The 22,690-nt window shown below is 30.8% G+C and overlaps 1 protein-coding gene across 1 annotated transcript in view; it reads left to right on the top strand.

Annotated features, from left to right (window-relative positions):
* Positions 1 to 22,690, top strand: part of LOC111001618 (IDLSRF-like peptide) — a 56,092-nt gene that overhangs the window by 30,835 nt on the left and 2,567 nt on the right. Inside the window, exons 2-3 of the mRNA XM_045628614.1 lie at positions 14,492 to 14,608; positions 19,775 to 19,903. Coding sequence (XP_045484570.1) covers positions 14,494 to 14,608; positions 19,775 to 19,903 — 244 coding nt within the window. The 5' untranslated portion in view covers positions 14,492 to 14,493. The remainder of the gene's footprint in view (positions 1 to 14,491; positions 14,609 to 19,774; positions 19,904 to 22,690) is intronic.

The following is a 22,690-nucleotide window of genomic DNA, read 5'->3' on the forward strand; positions in this document are numbered from 1 at the left end:
ACCAAAATATAGTTTTGGTAGAATATAGAGACTCATATATTTCATACATAATTAACCACAACTTTAAGCACTCTCCTGCTGTTTACTTGAGGTCCTAATTAAATTAGATAACTTCATGATATTGAACATTGAATTTTAACACAAGTAACGAAGGCTCATATTCCTGTGCCTATGAACGAGACTAGTAAGTGATTTTCTCGGTTGGTGAACAAACTTAATTATTTTATGTGCTGACAGGGACTAGGACAGTTCCATAAGCAAACAACCCAACGCTCTTCAATGCAAAAATAAATTACTATATATCTTTAACTATTCTTATAAATATGAAAGATTTGTATGTTTGTAACGAATAAACTCAAAGAATGAGGCTGACTTCAACTGTTCTGCTAAGATAACGTCTAGCTGTGTGAAGGACAGGCTTTAGTGTTAAATAGAAACCCTTTCTTTTTTTAATACATTTGAATGGCAAATCAGTTAGGATGTTAGGGTTGATGCTGAAGAGAAAATAGAAACCTCAAGGTCATGCAATCGAAAAGCGGCTCAGGAATGAGGGTTGTAGCAGCACATTTTTTTCGGATTATCCCCTTTTTTGTACAGTTAGTCAAATTTCACCGTTGTAATTAAAGTCGACATATCTTTTCATGATAGTGTAAACACAATTTCACAGATAAGATATAAAAATACTTCTGTTAGAAGAATCAAATTACACTGATTTAGTTTTTTTGAATCAAATAAAGTCTGTAAATATCCCTGGGATCGTTTTCTATAACATGTAATTGAATGTTTGGAAGTGTAAAAATGTGAATCAGGCTTAGTATAAACTTTTAACTTAAAAAAAGGCAAAGGACGTGCGCTAATTTCAATTTTACCTCATTTGCATAAAATATTCATTGTTTTCAACAACATTTTTCGCAGCCAACCTAACTTGAAAAGTAATTAGTACAAGTACCTTTTTGCAAACAAAAACTGAAAGGGTCGACGTAAAAGGAAAAACTTCGTGAAGTGAAATATATTAGGTAATAATCTGCAGAATCACGCTTTTCCACCTTTCCACAAAGGAAATTTATCATACAAAATATAATTTAACGTGATTAACACAGCGGTGCCAACAACATGCTATATTTTTAATTTATTCAATATCTTAAATATATAAAAATCACGTACCAATTAAAATACACAAACTGCATCTCATCATCATATATGTATGTAATCCAAACCACGCCTTAGAACACGTTAATAGAGCGTCTGCGTGTTGTTGTTGTGTGAAATTTATGTTCCAACATGCTATGTATTGCTAGCGTTGCCACTTACCCTGTCTACGTAACTGAATTAAATCAGACACAAGAATATTCTTGTGTCAATTATGATATTTACATTCCAATCTCTTTTAGAGCCTGTTTCACAATGTCCGGATAAGTTCCAAATAAGCTATTTGTTACTTATTGGTATGATAAATAGTATTTTTGCGTTTCACGACTGTCAGATAGCGCTATACGTCATGAAATTCGAAGTATCTTATTTGGAACTTTTATCTTTCGAATAATTTATGTGTTGCATAGCTATTTGGCACTTTATCCATACATTATGAAACAGGCCCTTAGTGTTGTAGATATACAATAAATTATTGTAATAAATTATAACGTAGCACGTGTAAAATATTAACGACTGCAATGAAGATTTGAGATTTGAAGGTTCTAAGGTACCAAGTGATTCTTACGTGCAAATCTCTAGACAATTTTATATGTACTGAGACTAAAAGTTATAACTTTCGTTACACCTTCAAACCGTTAAACATTAAATATATTTGAAATATGTTGATACACGTGAAAGACCTGTATAACACAACGAAAAAAGGTTATTTTTTCAGATACAGCTATCTCATTATTTTTAACGAGACTGAAGATTAAGAGTAAGAAGAGTAACTAAGGATATCGTTTTTCTGATCCCAAAAGACCGGTTCTATTTTTATATTCTATAACTCGTTCGAAACTTGAATTCCATTTTATTATAATAACCACAGCGCTAAAATATGGAAAGCATAAAGCATTATAGAAATGTACTATGTCTTAGTACTTAAAACTGTCATAAGATTTTATTTTTTACTTCCATATTCAAGTGTATCCGTCACAATGCTACAGTTTTAAATAATTAAGGAAATATATAAATAAAAATCTCTTAAATACCTATTGAAGTCTTCCAACGACGTTAACTTACAGTCTTTATTAATCCGATTTTAAGTATCTTTCATAGCTAAACTATGTGTTTAAGTATCTTTCATAGCTAAACTATGTGTTTAAGTATCTTTCATAGCTAAAGTATTTTTTAAATAGACAAGTATCTTTATAAGCTGTGACTAAGAGCAAGCTCCTTACAATCAAAAGATATTATCTGTGGAATTGAGACGGGGGATGTAGTGAAATTAAGTTTGTGAGAATCTCGAGTCCGGAGATAAAAATGCAAAAGCTGATTCTCCGTTCGTAAGCTCACGGTCCGCGATGAATACAGATGTTGAACGTGCTTCACTGTGTTCAAATATAGACTATATTTGGGCGTTTGATTAAAACACTGTCTGAAAAAATACCTTAAGTATGTACGTGCTTGATTTTTTGATCATAAATATAAGTCTTTTGAATTTTTATGTTCAAATTATACCAGCCGTAAAAAAAAATAGGTAATAGCAAAATGGCGGCGTGTAATCAATATACAGTATTTTTTAAGCAAAAAAAAACTTTTAACAGACACAGTCACAGTCAGTCTATAATATTCTTACGCAAAAAGTACTTCATCATGTATTTCTCTTCACTGTTGTAAAAAGAAAATCAATATTTAAGATAAACACTGTTCTATCTAATATATAAAATTCTTGTGTCACGGGGTTAGTAATAAATAAAGAGAATAAATTAAAAAGTGGAAGGAAAATTAGAAAGTGAAGGAAACAAATAAGCGGGCTTTGAAGGAGACACAGATACCTAAGAAGAATATTCTAAAATATAAATGTGTTGAAGTGTAAAAGTATCTGAAATAAAAGGCTTTTTATAATTATTTTGAAAACTATCTAATCTATGATTATGACCTATCTTTGAACTGAATTCAACTGAGGATAACTATAAATAATTTATTTCTGTTACTTAATTACTATAGTAACTAAATAACTTCTAGTTAGTTTCCCACAACTTATGTAACTAATAATAAACTAACGACGTAGACCATCGTAGCACGTAGTTTGCGGAATTCGTAGCTGGGGTTACGAAATTTCTTGCGTCAATTCTACTAGAGTAATGGCTACGGCTTTAGTAATGGAATCAACATTTATTGAAACAAATGTTTTCTTTGAAAATATACACAGTTAGTTTACTGTGCATATTTTCAAAGAAAACATACACAGTAAACTAACTGTGTATATTTTCATATCATATCATATTGTCCTGAGATATTTTCTTAAAAATATACCAGTAATTATCTTAATAAATACTGTTTAAATATGAACTGCTTATTTGTTCGTTGTTACTTTTATTATTGAAATCAATACAACTAAGTATATACTAATACAAAGACAATAGAACAAAAGTTTAATTTTCATACAAATACATTTACATAATTACGCAACCAAAACGAATAAATCACATTGTTAAGGTATTATCCTTTCGTTTTATAAAAACAAACGATGGATAATCTTATTTATAAATGACCTCTCGTTTAAAATAAGCCTTTTAATGTATGACGTATGTCTGTGTTATATTTTTCGTTTACAATTTATAGTACGTTTACACGCCTTTAATAGATACATAAATTCACGTCACTTTTACTGCCACGACTTATAAGTAGCTAATATTTCACTTAAAATACTTTTTTCAATATTTAAATTAAAGTCTTATAACGACGTTTATTTACGCCATTAAGAGACCTCATTAGACAATAAGATTTGTAATCGAAAATATTATATTTCAAATTAAGACTTCTGTAAGTATGTTTAAGGTTCAAAGAATAAATTTAATACCCATACATTTTGGAAGTCCATTTCAGCTTTTTACCTCTGATCCATACCCACTTGATTTTGACTTCTAAACCAACCGCACCCAGATACCTTTAGATTTATTTATACCTACTTTCTATCGAGTTTAATTCTACTCAGCATTAGATTATTGAGCTTCTTAACATCTCATCAATTCCAATAACAATGAAAGCAATCCCCTAAAGAATATTTCTTAAGAAAGAATTAGACTGCGCCATATTGATATAGGCACCACCTCCCACGGCAATCTTATTTGTGTGAAGGAAGATTTATTAAATAGACTAGATGAACTCGTTTTCTTCGTATCACCTATATATATTTGTGTCCAAACGTAATACAAAATTTTAAAACATACCAAAGACAATCTCAAGCCACATCCATGAAAAACACATTTCTGAAAGCACGTATAAATATATGATAATCAAGTGACACTTCTTTATGTATAAAAAGAAAACTCAATTGTTGTTTTTAGTATGTTTCTTTACTTATTATTCAAAATAAAGAAATATACATAAAATCAAATTTTACATTTACTGCCAGTTCTCAAATCAAGGGCGTTCAACGGAAGAGAAGAACTGGCAATAAACTCTCCGCCACTCTTCCTAATCGCCAAGTTTTTTCTTTTACACAACGTCATAGTCCATATGAAACGATTTTTGCAATAGCTCTTATATGTATAGAAATAACTGTAGGCTCAGCATATTTGGTATTCAGATGGAAACCCTGGCTAATTGATTTGTGAAGGTAAATAAGCACGGTGTTAGGGAGTACGTCCTTTGAATAAGTAATGACATTGCAAAAATGCTTATTTCAGTTTGTATATGAGTTGTATGAAAGGACTTAAGTTTCGTCTGGTTTGTGAATAATGAAGTTCCCTCGCTTTTAGAATAAATAGTTTTGTCTTCATACTTCATACAGCATTTGCATACAAAACTATATTCATATACATACAAATATTTATGGACACGAACGCTCAATTATCAGAATAATTCTATATCGTGTAATTGAAGTTGACGTGAATTAATGGATTGAATAAATACTTAATTCCCACAATCATCGTGTATTGCGCATACAAGTTCTCGGACCAAAGGTTTTACACTAAATGGCTTGACCTACATCTCTTAAATTCATAAAAGCACCACCAAAGCTCAATAGTATTTACATTAATAATATTTCATTCCAAGTGAACAAATGAGAGCGTTGTTAAAGCTTTACCTACGCAATATCTTTCATATGCAGTTTTGTTCATTTGTACATAAATATATATTTCTTTTACACGAAATTAATAGTTTTTATATATCATAGTTTCTACTTAAAGAATCCTTAAATATATCAAATTGATTGCAAATGATTCTCGCATGTGTAAGGATCATGGGCGTCTGCATCATTGACAATAATCATTGAAGTTTAGTAAACAGTTGTAGTGTTATGGCCAAACTACATAGGAATTGGATAGAAATGCGAAATAGTAATTTTTGGCTAAGATGGTTAGAAAATTATCATGTCGTTATATTATATTCTGTGTACATACCTTTATCGTTGCGAACACACTATAAACCCTTTAGATAATAATCTTAAGGGTCTTGAGAATTTATAGGATTCGGGGTCACGTACAACTGCGCAATGTTTGTGCGAACAATCTTTAAGGCTACGTACGAAGGTTTCATGTTGAATTATGTTACTTACATTGGGTGTATGTAGATTTTCAGTATTAGACTGTAGAATATTAAGTAAGTTTGTATGGATGAATTAAAATAATTAAAGATTGTCCCGTTGGGCATATTAATTATACTAAGGGCCTGCTTCACAATGTTTGGATAAAGTACCAAATAGCTATGCAACACATAAATTATTCGAAAGATAAAAGTTTCGAATAATATACTTCGCGTTTCATGACGAATAGCGCTATCTGACAGTCGTTAAACGCAAAAATACTGTTTATCCTACCAATAAGTAATAAATCGTTTATTTTGAACTTATCCGGACATTGTGAAACAGACCCTAAATAAATTTTTTAATTACTATACTAGAGTTAACGCAACTTGCATGAGTTAATACATATGATATTACTCAAGTTGAATTATAGTTCATATTTATCTCATATGAAAGTTGTTTTGCTATACTTTAGACTCAAAAAATTTGCGAATCCGTTTGCGAAAGTAAACATGAAAAATCAACGACATTCACCAAATATAGAGCAAGGAGAGTCTCCAATTTATATTCCATTATACAGACTTCATGTAATTTCGATACGGGGTTAGAATAGCTTTCCGATATTGCGATATATTTTCATCACTTTGTGTAGAAAAATATATTTGGTATACGCGTCTTGGTTTATACGAATATTTTTATATTTTGTTCGAATTTGTCAGAGTAAGCCTGAATATAAAATTTGTTGCTGAAATATGAGTGACTACCCCTTGCTATGGAAATATTTATTTATTAACACTTCATTACATTACAATATAAAAATTGAACATAGTTAAATGAAATGGAGAGCAACTGGCGGCTTTGTCGCTTTCAAGCGATCTTTTCCAGGCAACCACTTTAAGTTTTAAGTATGTTATTATTTAGTTACTTGTTAACATGTTGTAGCCATATCTTTTTGTTCTCCCACGCCTCGTTGAACACGTGGCTAAGAAGCACTTAATACGTTGAGCTCAATCAATCAATCTGTATACGTTTAAGATAAAAATTATTGACCTATTTCCAAATAATCACAAAACGTCAAATGTTCAGTAACTGTATTTTTATCCCAAGAACGCAACTAGTCCAAGTCATACTAATTAGATATAAACTTCCACCCACAATTGCTTAACCAAAAAAAATATTTTTAAATAACAATTTTATTTTGTGAACTATAACAATAATTAGCATGTTTTTTATTTATAGCATTACCAATAAAAATAACGTCTTAACTTAAAATATCTGAGCCGATTCCAAAAATGTTGTGACTATTAGAATTTCTAAATAGTCTTTGGATACGAAATACAAGTCTAATTTAAGTTCTAGAATACTTAAATATTTTGCAAAGACTGTTTGTAATTAAATATACATATTACGCCAAGACTAAAAACATTACACAATATGTACAAACTGTAAAAAAGTCATAATGAAACGCTAAAAGATATAGATAGAAGTTACACCTTCTAACCATCGTAAGTAGATAATCTTCTTCGAAGTATTGATCTATCTGCAATCCATAGGGAAATTACGACGTTAGTGACGGCTGGTAACTATAAGTGACATTAATTGACCACATTCCCAAGGATAATCTGTTAGATCTATCGATTATGGAGCTGTTAGTCTTTAGAGACTTGAGATATAGTAGCTAGAAATTCTTCGCTAATAATATAAACAGATTTATCTTCTTAATGTAAAACGTAGTACTTTATCAAATCAACGGATAATGATTTGAGAGCTTTTAACGTATTTATTAAATTGTGAAATCGTGAATTTGTACTATATTTTGTGTTTTAAATTTTTTCCAATTTCAAATTAAGTCTTTTAAACATCTCTATGAATTTTATTTAGTGTAATCTGCGGGCGTCCTTCTACTTTGCCCGCTAAGTGTTTGTTACTTTATTATTATTTCATTTTTTATCATTTTGTATCACTACGTCAAGTAAAGCAAAGTGTGATGGTTGCAGTACATGGTCATGTACACCAAATCTTGTAAGTACAAAAAAATGTCGGAGTGTTCCTTGCCAGTTCTTCTCGCATACGGTTTGGGAACTGGTTTTTAATGTCAATTTAGATCTTACATTACCATAACTTTTTTAAAGACGTTCATAAGCCTCCATACTTAGTAATATTATGAAACTCATTTTATTCTTATAATTAACCGTATTAAAAGTGCATTCCTTACGCCATTTTAATGAGTAGTAAGGTAAATCCAGACATGCATTTCTTAAATCTTTATAACATAAAAATTGATCTCGTTCACTTACACAGTTAATTAAAAGCACAGCGTTCTTTTAATTAACAGTGCATGCAATTTCCTACACAAGAACACATGAGAGTCATACTCAGGAGGAGAGGGTGAATGCGTCATAAGTAGAAACAAAACACAATCGACCTCATTGTAAAACGGAACAATAGCAACATAATATGTACCGAATAGGTTACGATTATTTTACTTGGAAAACACAGTGTCAAATATATGAAAACAATCTTTAAAAGCCTGTTTTAAGTGTTATTCAAGTTATCCCGACGTTTTATGCAAATCATAAACGCGTGAAGCCGCGAACGTTGTGAAGAGTCATCAATGGTTTTACAGCTGTTTTGCGTTTAAGTACTTCTCTGTTCGCAGTGCTCTGCAAATAAATTGCACGATTTTCTCTTCGCTTTGATAAAAGGAATATTATTTGAAATGTTTAGATCAAACTGTTGATAATATTAAGAAAATTACTGGGTTGCTTAAACGCCAGAATTATATATATATTTTCAGTCTGCCTTTATCCTTCCTTTAGAGAAGTTTCATATTATGTTACATAATATTGCAGTATTTAGTACAGTGTATTAATTAAAGCATAGTTTATTTAGTTTACTTCACTATGTAAATATATTGTTTACTTAACCTTTGGAACTTTAAAGAAGTTTAATTAAACAGTCAAGTCTGAGCAATGTGCGCGATATAAACTTATATACGACGAGAACCCTGAACTGAACCGAGGTAATTTATTAATCCAATCCCAAATTAATACGACCCTAGTCTACGACGAAGTCTTGTCACGAAACAGCAAATACCATGTATAAAGGAAAACTTAAATCTCTTAACACCCACGACTAAGTTGTAATAACAAAGTTTTTATATCAACAAACTCGTTACGAATCGTTTCCAGACGCTACTTGGTTGCAATCTTTTTTTTATTTCATGAATTTTTTTAATTATGTCCATTTTAAATGTCAGATAAAATCAAAATCAAAAATATTTTTATTCATGTACACTTATGAACGACAAGAAAAACAAATTAAATTAATTGTAAATTTACATTTACAACCAGTTCGCAAGTCAAGGGCGTAGAGCCGGTAAGATAAGTTCTGAAAAATATATATTTAATTCTTTTTATGTTTATTGCCTGGTGACACTTGGATTTTTTATATGAATTGTACAGCGTGAATGACAAGGAGTTAGTATTGTCTTTTATTAACATAACTTTTACACATTTAAAGAAAAACACTTTTTAACGGATTATAGTTATGTATTATTGTATTTAAACTTATAATTATTTGTACATAATTTTAAATTTAAACCGACGTTTCGCGTGCTTTACAGCGTGCGTGGTCACGGTGACTGAAGACAAAGGTGTTAAATGTCAAAAAGTATTACAGCTGCAGAAAATGTTGTGTTATCTGTATTTATTTCCCCGGAGTTGGTATCGACTAAAAGATGTAGGCTTTTTGCAGAAATTGCTCACGGTGTCCTCCATTTTCGCGGATTGTTTATTTTGAGATTTTAATTTGGATATTATTGGATCCCAGGTGTTTGAAATAAATACAGATAACACAACATTTTCTGCAGCTGTAATACTTTTTGACATTTAACACTGTGAAAAGTTAATTAAAGTTTGATAACATAACTTTATACATATCTGAATTTTAATTGCTCACTTTCAGACAAGTAAAACTGTTATTTCATATTTGTTGTATAAAGAAATTTATTGAAAATGTGTGTCCCATTTCATATCGTATTTCCCTGGGGACAGGTCATCACTTTAACATCCGTTCCATGTATGATTTGTCAAAACTTAAAGTAGGTCAAACAACGATATTCACAAACCTGAAATTGCCAATTATTTCTGTTCATTCGTCTATAAACTGCCAGCAACCAATTACCGAATTTATTCACCACAACTTTACATATATTTAAATACCTTTAATATATAATATAAAACCGGGTTTGTTCAACACTTATACACGCTCGAGAACGGCTGGTTCGTTTTTCATAGTAGCAACATAATCATATATATGATATAAAATATAAAAACATTACAACAACAAAAATGAAAAGAAGAAAAACGTGTTTAAAAAAGGATATCATACCGACAAGATTTTAAAAATTTAGAATAATATTAATAATAAAAAGAGATTGATATATATATACTGGTTGTCAAAAATTTACGCGCGTAGAAAGTTATTTTTATGTATACTAAGGAAAATATATGAAGCTTCTTAAATACATAAACAATATTATTCATTTTTATGAAATCATCTGAATTGATATTAAGTACTAAACTTGAGATTTATTTTCTAATTGAATTTCGTTAAATAAAACCATAATTTAATTTCTACGACATTCATAAACTGTTAGGTACTAGCAATAAGTTTTTGATGAAAAACACTTCCATGAAAACAAAAAGATGTTCCGCTAAACGATTGAATAATAATGATTCATTAAAAATATTAAATATATAACAACAATTACTCTAAGTTTTACATAACATTTTGTAATTGCACATTTACACACTTGCCGAAACATTACTAACCGCAGAAACTATGGGAAAGATTCAGATGTCAAAATTATCATTTTGGCATAAATCTCGGTGGTTTTCAGCCACAACCCATGACGCATGACATTATGTTCACAGAAACCTTATATAAAAGGATATTCTATCTCTTAATAGCGGAACGAATACACTCAAAATCGAAAACGTATCTAACATAATCGCACAATGTATGGATTTGTCGACTTTACATTATGCTGGTAATAATACCACAACTGCGCAAACAAAAGTTCTTTAACAGATCTAAACGTGTGATGGGTATGGTGCCGAAAACACTTAGTGAGCTAGTGACCATTTAGGTACATGATTTGCACAAGTGTCACATCTATGTAGATTGCACTTTACGTCAGTACGAATTGATTTGTTCAAGTCAATTAAGGTCCTAAGTCGCTGCGTTTTCGCCTAACAGCCGATTGAAGCTGCTTACGAAAAGGGGGATATTAAATCATTTGCACATATATGCCTCTGGGGTTCATTGTCACAAATATCTTGGAAACGAAGAAAATCGAAAAGGCAGACAGTCAAGGCTCTGTATTACTGTGGGACGGAGTAGTAAAAACGGTTAAAAAAGCTCTACTAAGTAATTTGCACACGGTTCTAACTACGCCCTTCGATTCATTATCAATCCATGGATACGAAAAAACATTTGGCAGACATTTTGCTCACTGATTTTTAGTTTGTACCTCGCAGACTCTTCCTCCTGTTCACAATTTACAACGAAAGAATGTTCAGTACTGACTGATGATTCAGCCTACTGAACTGCTGCAGATGTTTGCTCACCAGCTCCCTAACTAACTAGGAAATAACATAAATGCGAAGTATAATGTTTTATTTGACCGGTTAAATTGAAGTAGATATGTTAAACTGCCGTAAATCGAAGATAATTATTTAAATAATTGTTTTTGCACTTTATAGATTTGAGATTTACAATTTTAAAATGTTTTGTGTGTTTACCTTATTTATTAAACAATTTACTTTCAACGAGTTAAAGGAAATCATAACATAATGTTATATTCCTTAGGATGGATTAAGGTGAAACATTAGTTTTAATCTTCTGGAAGCTTATACAAGGCTCTTTGATGTGCTGATTACATCCCGCCCACGCTTTACATAATTACGTTATAATATTACAATTTAGCAATTTTTACAACATTGTTAATTCACAAACTGTTTTATCTTAATATGTATAAATCTCCTGTCACGATGTTTATCCGCGATGGACTCCTAAAGTACTTAACCGATTTTAAATTAATTTGGCACACCGTGAGCAGTTTGGTCCAACTTAAGAGATAGGATAGCTTAGATCTTTAATTATAGTCGCAAATTTATTTTATTGCAAATAATTTGTTTATTTTTTGATACAATTCCAACAGATGGTGCTGTGTTAAAAGTACCAACGTTATACAGACACAGATAGCTGTCTACATTTACCATAAGTTCTCCTAGCGTTTCCCTTGAATAGTTTACTACTATGTAATAAAAACAACCTCAGCCACAGCAACGCTTGGCCGAGTCTGTTAGTATTCTATATAACTTTTAAAAATAAGGAGATATGGGCACTGAAATAATACTTATTAAGATAATCAGCCATGTCGTCCGATCTCATGTATGTGATTGCAAAATAAATCTTAAATGCCCCAGCACTATATGCTACTAAATTATTACCCCCAATCCCCCTTCATGAAAAATAATACCCAATTTACAAAGTCAAATATAATATACAGTTATGAAATGATTCAAGCATAAAAAATAAAACTCATTTGTAACTAAAAATTCTGCTATAAAAGCTTAAATGAAAAGAAAATGCTGACGACAGTTTAATTAATTATTTTTTGTGATAACTAAAAAACGAGAAAATTGGCTTAAAGCTAGTGCAAACAATTCCAGTCTTTTTAAACTTGAATTTAAATATCTTTGAACCATTTGAAATACAAAGTATTAAGAGGCTATATTTGTTTGTTTTTTTGTTTGCAATGAACACGCTCCGAGAGTACTGTTTATAATATTATGAAAGACATCAATATCTACAAAAAAATTTATTGTATTAATAATATATTTACTGAAAAAACTGTTTAGGCCGTATAACATCGTCCTTCGATGGAAATAATGGAGGTGGAACCGCAGGGCACAACTCAAATAAAACACATACTAGTTTTTTGAAATGTCTTAATGCTGGGATTTCAATACAAATAGTGTACAAAAGAATTCAAAATACATTCAGTAATTTTGTGTTCAAGAATTATGATGTCTGGTCCAATTCATAAAAATAACACTCGAGTATAAAAATAAAAACTTTATTTAGGAACTACATAACTATTACTCTTATTATGCTATAAAAGTGTATAATTACTACAAATCTGGTGTGTCGGTGGCTACAATCACCACTGAACTTGACACTGCCAAAATTTTAATCAAATTTAGTATACACTAAAATTAATTAAGCAATGTCTACAAACATTTGCTTGAATCGAGTTACTGAAGCAACACTGAAATTAAATTCAACGTACAATAATAATCTTACAAGCTTTTAATTTAATATCAAATAATTATTTCAAGTAATTACCGCAAATACTCTCCTCTAATTAGATTTGTAATTTTTTTTTCAATTAAACTTATACAAATAGGATAATTGCTATCTAAAGAAACTTGATTTTTTGTCTATATTTTGTTAACTTTTCTATTTCTACTATATTTATACTTGTAGTATGGTGTCAGTATTAAATAAGATACATATAACACACGTATAACTAATGCTGTAGTGGTTAGTCTATAACAGACAGGTACTCTAATTAATAAGTCGACCTTCCCGACAAAAAAGGACCTTAGGAGTCCCCACGTCCAAACCGATCTGGATGATCCAATCACCGCAGCCAACGATACATTAAATAGTGAAAAACCGACTAGGGTATCAACCGCCTACACCGGGGAAGGTGTGAACCTTTACTTCGCACTTCGCTCACTCCAGTGATTTTCCCTTCAGGCAATTGACCACCCTTGACGGCCCAAGCCGAGGTCCGAGTCTCACACGAGGCGCCCTTCAGGCCAAAAACCAAAAACAGCCCGAGGTGTGATGTAAAAGCCCTTAAAACCAACAGCAGGATTACATTGAAAAAAAAATACAATAATAATAATAATAGCCTTTTATTCAGATCAATTAGGTACATGGATTTGTTAAGCTAACATTAAATTCTAAAGCTTTATTATGCTTAAATTTAGTGTAATATTTGTTGTTTGGTTATCTTTGCTAGATCTGTTTACCAGTTGGCAAAGGCCACCTCCTACCTTTTCCATTCATTTCTTTCTTGAGCCACTCTGTTCCATGTGACTCCTGCCACTTGTCTAACAACATCGCCCCACCTTTTCTGTGGTCGGCCTCCTTTCCGTTCGCCTTCCCTTGGGTACCAAAAAAAATAACTTAATACATATTTAATTTTTTTTTTCTATATACATGTGTCTTCACTAAGACAACATTACGATCTAGCCTAACTTTATTATATATATATATATATATTTAATAATTCAAAAAATGAATTAATAAATATGTATTAAGTAAAAAAATAATAATATATGAAATATACGGTAGATATGATACGAGATGGACCTTATATATCTTGGCAGGGTCACCATATAAGGTTCGAGGAAAATCGTTATCATTCAACTTAATAATTAAAGTAAATATAGACTTAAGCGTTACATATATACGTATTATAAATATCTTGTTTTATATTGACACCATATAAGAAGTATTGGTAATCTTAGAATCGTACACTCACATAAGTTAGTATATTTCGTTACTATCTTAACTATGTGTGAATAAATAAATAAGTAGGTTAATGACCTCTTTTTCGCTATATGATGCTCGCGAGCCTCTATTTCTGAACGTATAACGCCAAGCATAATGGATGTCTAATTCACCAGTTTCATACCACTAATATAGTGTTATTTTCACTTATAAATATATTGTTATTTACAGATATGTTACCGTGTAGACTAGCGACGTGCGTGGCTGCGCTTCTCGCACTATGCTTCGCGCGCGGGGCCGTCTCACTAGACCTCCAACGCCTTTATGGACACCACACAAAGCGATCTGGTGAGTGCACTATTTTTTACTTATATACATAGTTTAAATAAAATTAATAATACAGACTCTCCTATTTATTACATAGGTTGAAGTCGCCTGAAGTGTCTAAGGGTCTGTTTCACAATGTCCGGATAATCAAGCTATTTATTACTTATTGGTAGGATAAACACTATTGTTGCGTTTCACGACTGTCAGGTAGCGCGAAATTTCTTCGGAACTTTTAATGTATTGAATACCTAGCTATTTGGTACTTTATACAGACATTGTGAAACAAATCCTAAATGTTACATATATATAAATGACGCAAAGAGTAAGCCAATTAACTTAGAAAGGGAATTGATGATATTTCAACTGAGTAATAATTTCACGCCCCAAGCGAAAGAACGTAGGTGTTACATTTGATTCATAAAGGTCATATGTTTTATTAAATGAACTACGCAAATCTAACATTATGCGTCAAAGTAAAAGAGATTTTTGCACGATTCTGGTTTCAGGAATAACTAATGTAATTTTAGGATATAAAGTGCTACATTTTTACATGATTTGAAAGTAAACAAGATGAATCTTTGGTGTAGGAACAAAATGAATTATTCATATTAGACTATAATTGTAGTGTAGTATATATTTTTTAACGCATACAATATATTGAATATTGATGTTTAAGTCTATAGTACCTGGATGACCGAGCCTTGCTCGGTATTTTTTTATACATTGTGTTCTTTGGATATTACATTCTAATAACTGATGAAATATGAATAATATTTTTCGATCTTTACCGACAGAATAATCAAAAATAAAACACGAATAAAATGTTATTTTCTAGAAATGATTCCTAGCTAGATCGATTTATCTCCCCCGAATCTCCCCGTATACTAAATTTCATGAAAATCGTTTGAGCCGATTCCGAGATTCTAATTATATATATATATATATATACATATATATATATACACACATATATATATATACACACATATATATATATATATATATATACAAGAATTGCTCGTTTAAAGATATAAGATAATTTCTGCCTCTAATAAAATACTTTCATTGTTTCTTTTTCTTTATAGAGGTAAATCCTTGAAAGTGGAAATCCTTGTTCGGCCATCAAGTTGTTAAATTACTGTATTATATATTGACTGTAACTGAAAGTTGGCCGAAATTCAACAATACCTATTTACTTAGTTTACTTACTCATATTATTATATATTCAGTTTCTAATAAAACAGTGAAACAAATATTATTAGAATTTCCAGATTATATTTTTTTATTTATTTTCTTGAATAATTTATAACTAGAGCACACTTTCAATTATTTTGCTCTGTATAAGTTTCACAGAGTGATATTGCTCAAGACTGGCGCGTCATAGATAATGTTTCTTAGGTCAGGCAAAAAATAAATCCTAATAAATGTCTGTCGAGCACACAATAAAAATATCTAGTATGTCTAATGTTAATAAATATCTGTCACGTCTAGACACGTCGTGAAATTTTGATCAGCCATTCCTAAAAGCTAAGAGATTGCTAAAGTTTTAGGTTAGGTTTCGCCCTTTGGAGAAAATAATGTTTTATATGAATACTTCTCTAATTAGGATTTCAGTTTTACACATATACAATGAAATTATCAAATTAAGCAGCGCGACGACTACATTGAAACATATTTTATATCTGTTAACAACATTTATAATTCGGTGCTAATTAATACTCTGACAAAACCAGTGCTTCTACTAATTAAACGTCACATAAAATTAACTTTAATTAAATATCGAAATAAATTAGTGTAACTAGCATTTTCGTTGTTTTTCTTATCGTGAATAGGGTAATGTGATGTTAATCTAATTGCTGTACTATAAAGTTATAAATAATAATGTAATTTTATATGGGAAACCTGGAGAAATACTAGATTAAATCAATACATTATATAGTGGGTATTGAACGTGTTAATTTAAACCGATTGTCTTACAAATTATACAGGGTATTTATGTTGTCAACACTCAACTTTCAATTAATATTTATTCTATAAATTGCAACCCTAAAAACCAAATTAAACCAATTTGTTTAAGCAGTAAGCAGCACTCAAAAACTATTTAAAATTCAATTTATATTTTAATTAAGCTACGCCCTGAAAGCATGCTCAAGCTTATTTTACTCAGAAACTAAGCCACTATGAATACACACAATTTAATATTTCAACGAAGCATAAAAGAATCTTCTTGGGAAAATTGAAAATGCAAACGAGGTTTTAAAAGCAAGCGATACAACAATTATAGGGTTCTGACTTGTACATACTGTAAAAAATATATACCTAATGTAACTCCGATTTTTAACTATAGTTAATATTTTTTTTCAGACATAGACATATTATTTATTACAAACAAAACACACGCGCAAAAACACTCAAAATAACAATAATCAAAGAGAATTTTTTTAATAAAAGATATAATATATTATATATATATATATATATATATATATATATACCTCTATATTTTTTTTCCTTTTTCCATTAGGTTCGTCTCAAGCATGCATGCTTACGCATTACAATGCGTGTTTTCTGTGGCTGTAAATGGCCCTGTTTCAGCATTATGTTAAGGAGCAGAATGTTCCACAGCGCTGGTCATTCTGCCAGACACCACATCAGCTAGTGTCTGCCTCAGTCGCAAAAAAGAATATATTAAACTTAATAAACTTAGTAGGAAATGAAGTTAGCAATATGTTTTAGGGTATTTTATTTGCCTATAATCAAATTGGCTGAAATTATTTAAGATACTTACAAAATTATACTTTTTAATTAATCAGTATGTTTCAGTAGATAAACTTATTAAGTTGCATATAATTACTTATTTTCTAAAGCGTTCATCATATCGATTGTTTAAAACTTGACAAATAAAGTCTTTTTCGCTTTCATACACAATGAAGGTACAGTTTAAAAGCAAGTTAGCAAGTGATTAAAAGTTTGTACTATACTATTCATTTCCTTGCGCTAACTCAAAGTATAAATTTTCTGCATATAATAACTGAATAAAATAGTTTAATTTTAAACTGGCTGCGCTCGCATTATTCATAGCTAAAACTGTAACAGAATGAGTAATGGAGCTAATACTAAATAAATACGCGCTCTGCTAAATGTTTCAGAATTATTACCTTAACATAAAGCGGAGTGTATTAGAGTCACTCTCAGACAGAAATTCCATTGGTTCACAGCTGGGGATCGAATACCAACTCAGAGATGAGAGTCAACTAAAACCCCTAGACCATCAGTCCAGTTTAACGTCTTCAATATTCTGTCGTTGCCATGCACCAATAATTTATTTCTTATTGCATAATTAACACTTATTTGCACGTTATAGGAAAATAGTATCAGGAATTTAGAATATATTAAAGGCAAAAATCGACGACGTGTTGAAAATGCTGATTGCTTTTAATGATAAACAATATTTCAATTATGCACCTTAAATAACACAAAACTATATTTTATCAGTTTTTCTGGTAGTTGTTATGAAAAAATACTGTAAGATCGCTAACCCTAATTTGTGAATCTGATTACTTCGAAATATTTTCTATTTCTTCTGGCTGTGCCCTGGGGATTACATAAATTCTGATTTCTTTCTCATGTTTGTGAAGAAAGTCGTATTTTTATTCAGGTTACAATTCCTAAATATTTTAGTCTAGATGTTAAATCAAATCAAATCAAAAATCATTTATTCATATAGGTAACATAATGTACACTTACGAACATCAACAAAAAAAAGAAATATACATTAAATGAATCTAATTTTACAAGAAAAATAGCCTTTACTCGAGAACTACACTAAGTCCATTATATTTTTCACTAGTAGGTACTCGACTTCCGACGTAGTGACGGCCTCCTTCAAATTCTTTCACTTGTCTCTATTCCTTGCGACAATTTGCTTAATGCTGCCCCGCTATCCCTATTCTTCAAACTTCCCAAATGTCTTATAGGCGTCTTCTCTTTCTTCTTCCCACTGGGTAATTCCAAGTAATTAATAGTTCTTCTTGACACATCTGCCATCACAAATGCGGACAATGTGCACTGCATGCATTGAAAGATACTTTAACTTATTAATTAATATTATACTAAATGTTTTGAATCATCATTTGTGAATGATGAATGATTTCGACAAGTTATAGAGCAACATAAACGACTGAACAAAATTAAAGTATAATTATTTCATCTCACAAGCTTAAGTAATAACAGTAGATGTCTCGACGAGAACCTCTTAACGAGCGGTCGTCAGCTTCTTTTTCTTGTAATTCTAGTAAGTATTTCTAATTAACTGCGCAATTTAGCTGCGACAAGAAAACCTTATTACCGTCATTTACTTTGAGCTCTTTTCTTATTATGAATTAGAGTGCTTTTATTAATACTATTAAATTTAATTTTTATCATTTTAAATTGTTGCACCCTCCGCATTACAAGTTAGAGTTTAATTGTCATTTATTCAATTAATATAAGTCGCTTAGAAAAACATCGGGACCGACGAGTTGTAAGCTATCTAGGTTTTTTTTAATTTAGAAAATGCTCAAATACACACTTGTTTGATGTTTATATACTGTATAATGCTATATCCTACCTCATTTTCTCCCACGTTAAATCTTATTAATATATGTGTGACAGATACATCTTTTCAAAAAACAACAATATGTTGCTATTTCTTCATCGACTCAATGCAGTTCCAGGCTAAATTGTAGCCTGACGCAATTCTATTTGTACTGACAGATTCAATCTAGTTGCTTTTGGTTTTGGAATCTATTATCTAGCTTTTTATCTCGGACTAGTGAACTATAAAATTGTTAACGAAAACAACGAGTAACGATAGACATTTGTATGGAAAACTTCTAGAATATTCCGTGGCCGTATTTCAAACTAAGAGGAAGCAAGGACAGGACATACATCTATCAGCTAGAGTTAATGTAGTTAACTATCTATCGAAACTGGATAAGTCAAATGATTTTATAATCACCTAAGAGTCTAGCTGATAGCGATAGATACATATTTATGTTTTGAAATGTAAATATGTTAAATATATGTATAAACACATAAACAAAAGCAATATTTTTTTATCTCTAAACCTTTATTAAGTGAAAAAATATTGATTCTATTTTTTAATATATGTATATAATTAGTTATAATTGATTGAAATTTTTTCAGAATACTGTCATCCATATGAGCCGTTTAAGTGTCCCGTGGATGGAAATTGCATCTCCATACAATACCTTTGCGATGGTGCACCAGACTGCATTGATGGTTATGATGAAGATTCCAAGCTTTGTACTGCAGGTTTGTTAGAACAACTCTTAATTAAAAGTCCTTGAAGCACAAAAATGTTGAAATAAATTGATTGTATTTCTATAATCTGAGTCCACCATTAATATTCGACTCTATTTAGGAGTTCCGAAGAACCATGATGCACTTTTTACAACTTCTCCATAATGAAATTTTTAATCATAAAACTCCTAAAAGCAAAATTGTATGTTTCTGGCGGTAGTCTTGATTTGCGTTCCCATGACAATCTTGAACTGTCCTACTCATAAAACTGTACCTTTTAGTGTGCAAAGTATCCTCCTTTTGAAATTCTATACCTCTTGACATCAGACGAGTCTTTAAATTTATGTTTAAAAAACTCTATTTGAGCATCGTCTGCGTCGTAATTAGCTTTTACATTTTTGTTAATATTATCATTATTTTTTAATGTTACTTTAATTTTAGTTATAGTAATATAACACAATATATTATTTTATGTTCTTTTTTGTTAATTATTTTTTCGCTTCTCTTACTTTACCCTCTGTAGGTGTTTATTTTTATGTATTTTATACAAGAATTTCCTGGAAGATATCTAAATGTTTTGTAATGAAATGTGTTGAATAAGGTAACGATGCGTAAATAAAGAAATCTCATACGCTAAGAAGCCGCTGAAATGACCGCAATAACCTACTTTTACGAATGCAAAATTTACATTATTCAAATTCGATTCAGTATGGAAAATTAATCATCATATGCGCAACAATGACAGGACAATTTAGTACGTGCGTTAATAACTAATGGATACTTATTTACGATTATGACAATGGATCCTAATAGTGGCTGGAAATTTCGGGTCACTATTCGTTGCGTATTGGCTCACAATGAACTTACAATTTTTTTTTTAATTTAGCAACACGTCACTTATTTCAAACGACAATGTGGAAATAACCGTCTTACTGGTTTAGTGGATCCTTACCCCTAATATTCCACAGCAGGTCTTGAAATGTAGGCCTAGACACGGATAAGACTATGGCGATTTTGTTTTCTATACTAATATTATAAAGAGGAAAGGTTTGATTTTTTGTTTGTTTGTATGAATTGAATAGGCTCCGAAACTACTTGGCAGATTTGAAAAATTCTTTCACTGTTGGAAAGCTACATCATTCCTGAGTGACATAGGCTATATTTCATTTTCAAAAAAAATAGGCATCCTTACTAAAATTACGATAACATTAACATTTGTTTATTATTTGATACAATTCTAACAGATGGCGCTGAGTTAAAGGTAGTTTAGTTTAGGTCCGTGTCGTGGTACCAACGTTTCACATAAGTTCTCCTATGGTTTCCCTTGATTAATTTACTACTATGTAATATAACAAAAACCTTAGCCACAGCAACGCTTGGCCGAGTCTGCTAGTACTATAATAAACCTTAAGTTAGTAAGTTGGGGAACATTCCGTGCCCTTAATAGTCTAAGATCCCGCCGCACGATTAGGGTTCAACGGTTATTTGCTATAAACCAAATTTATATATGTATATATAATTAGGAGAATGTAAATCTACCCATCAAAATTTGGCCGCTACTATTTTTAATAGATTTTTGGGAAAAATTTCTTTAAAATAAAATTATTTCGTACTAAAATAGGCACGTAAAACTGTCGGCGCCTATTCCATTATGATACAAATCTGTGATACGTATCATTGTATGATGTGATTAATGAAATAGAGAGTGCTCAATGTATCATTCGTTACCTAAGCAAAAAATAACGCCGGTGTAGTATACTGAATTGTTGGTAAAGAATTTTAAATTCATAAATTTTATCTCATACAATCGATTACAAATAACATTTTTATAAAAATGGGCACAGTTTTATAATATTGATAAATCTAGCTAGTACTTCAAAAAGGTCATGTTTACTTTAGGGCAGTCGTGACAAAGGGAAATTCAGCATTTTGTGGTTTTAGGATGTTTTACAAGATAACGGCGCCATGTTAAAACATTGTGTGTTTTGTGAAATAAAAACAAAAGAGGTCTAAGAGAATTTTACAAATTGGAGGCTCGAAGCAATTTGCATGTCAAATATACAGCCCACTCGTTTTAATACCCCTGAGAATATTTTATTTTTTCTTCAATATAGAGGCGCAATATCTTCTTGAAATAATGAAGACTAAAGTCCTGTCTGATACTCTTAATTTACAATTCATCAATGAAACTTAACTTTTAAATTAAATTTAGTTAAGATTTTGAAGATTTAAATGTTAAAGTACATTTTCGTTTTCAAAGATTTATCTACTTTTTAGTAAAATTTAGATCTCAATAAATCTATACTATAATATTATAAAGAGGAAAGGTTTGATTTTTTGTTTGTTTGTATGAATTGAATAGGCTCCGAAACTACTTGGCAGATTTGAAAAATTCTTTCACTGTTGGAAAGCTACATCATTCCTGAGTGACATAGGCTATATTTTATTTTCAAAAAAAATAGGCATCCTTACTAAAATTACGATAACATTAACATTTGTTTATTATTTGATACAATTCTAACAGATGGCGCTGAGTTAAAGGTAGTTTAGTTTAGGTCCGTGTCGTGGTACCAACGTTTCACATAAGTTCTCCTACGGTTTCCCTTGATTTATTTACTACTATGTAATATAACAAAAACCTTAGCCACAGCAACGCTTGGCCGAGTCTGCTAGTAAGTAATAAAGCGATAAAGTCACCTATTGCACTGAGCCTTTAAATTTATTGCTGATTTATTTTGTTATTGAGACAACAAGTATGGTAAATTGCATTTTCTTTGTCGAATCAAACTAGTTATGTGC

Source organism: Pieris rapae, chromosome 6 (assembly GCF_905147795.1).
Source record: "Pieris rapae chromosome 6, ilPieRapa1.1, whole genome shotgun sequence".
Lineage (NCBI taxonomy): Eukaryota > Metazoa > Arthropoda > Insecta > Lepidoptera > Pieridae > Pieris > Pieris rapae.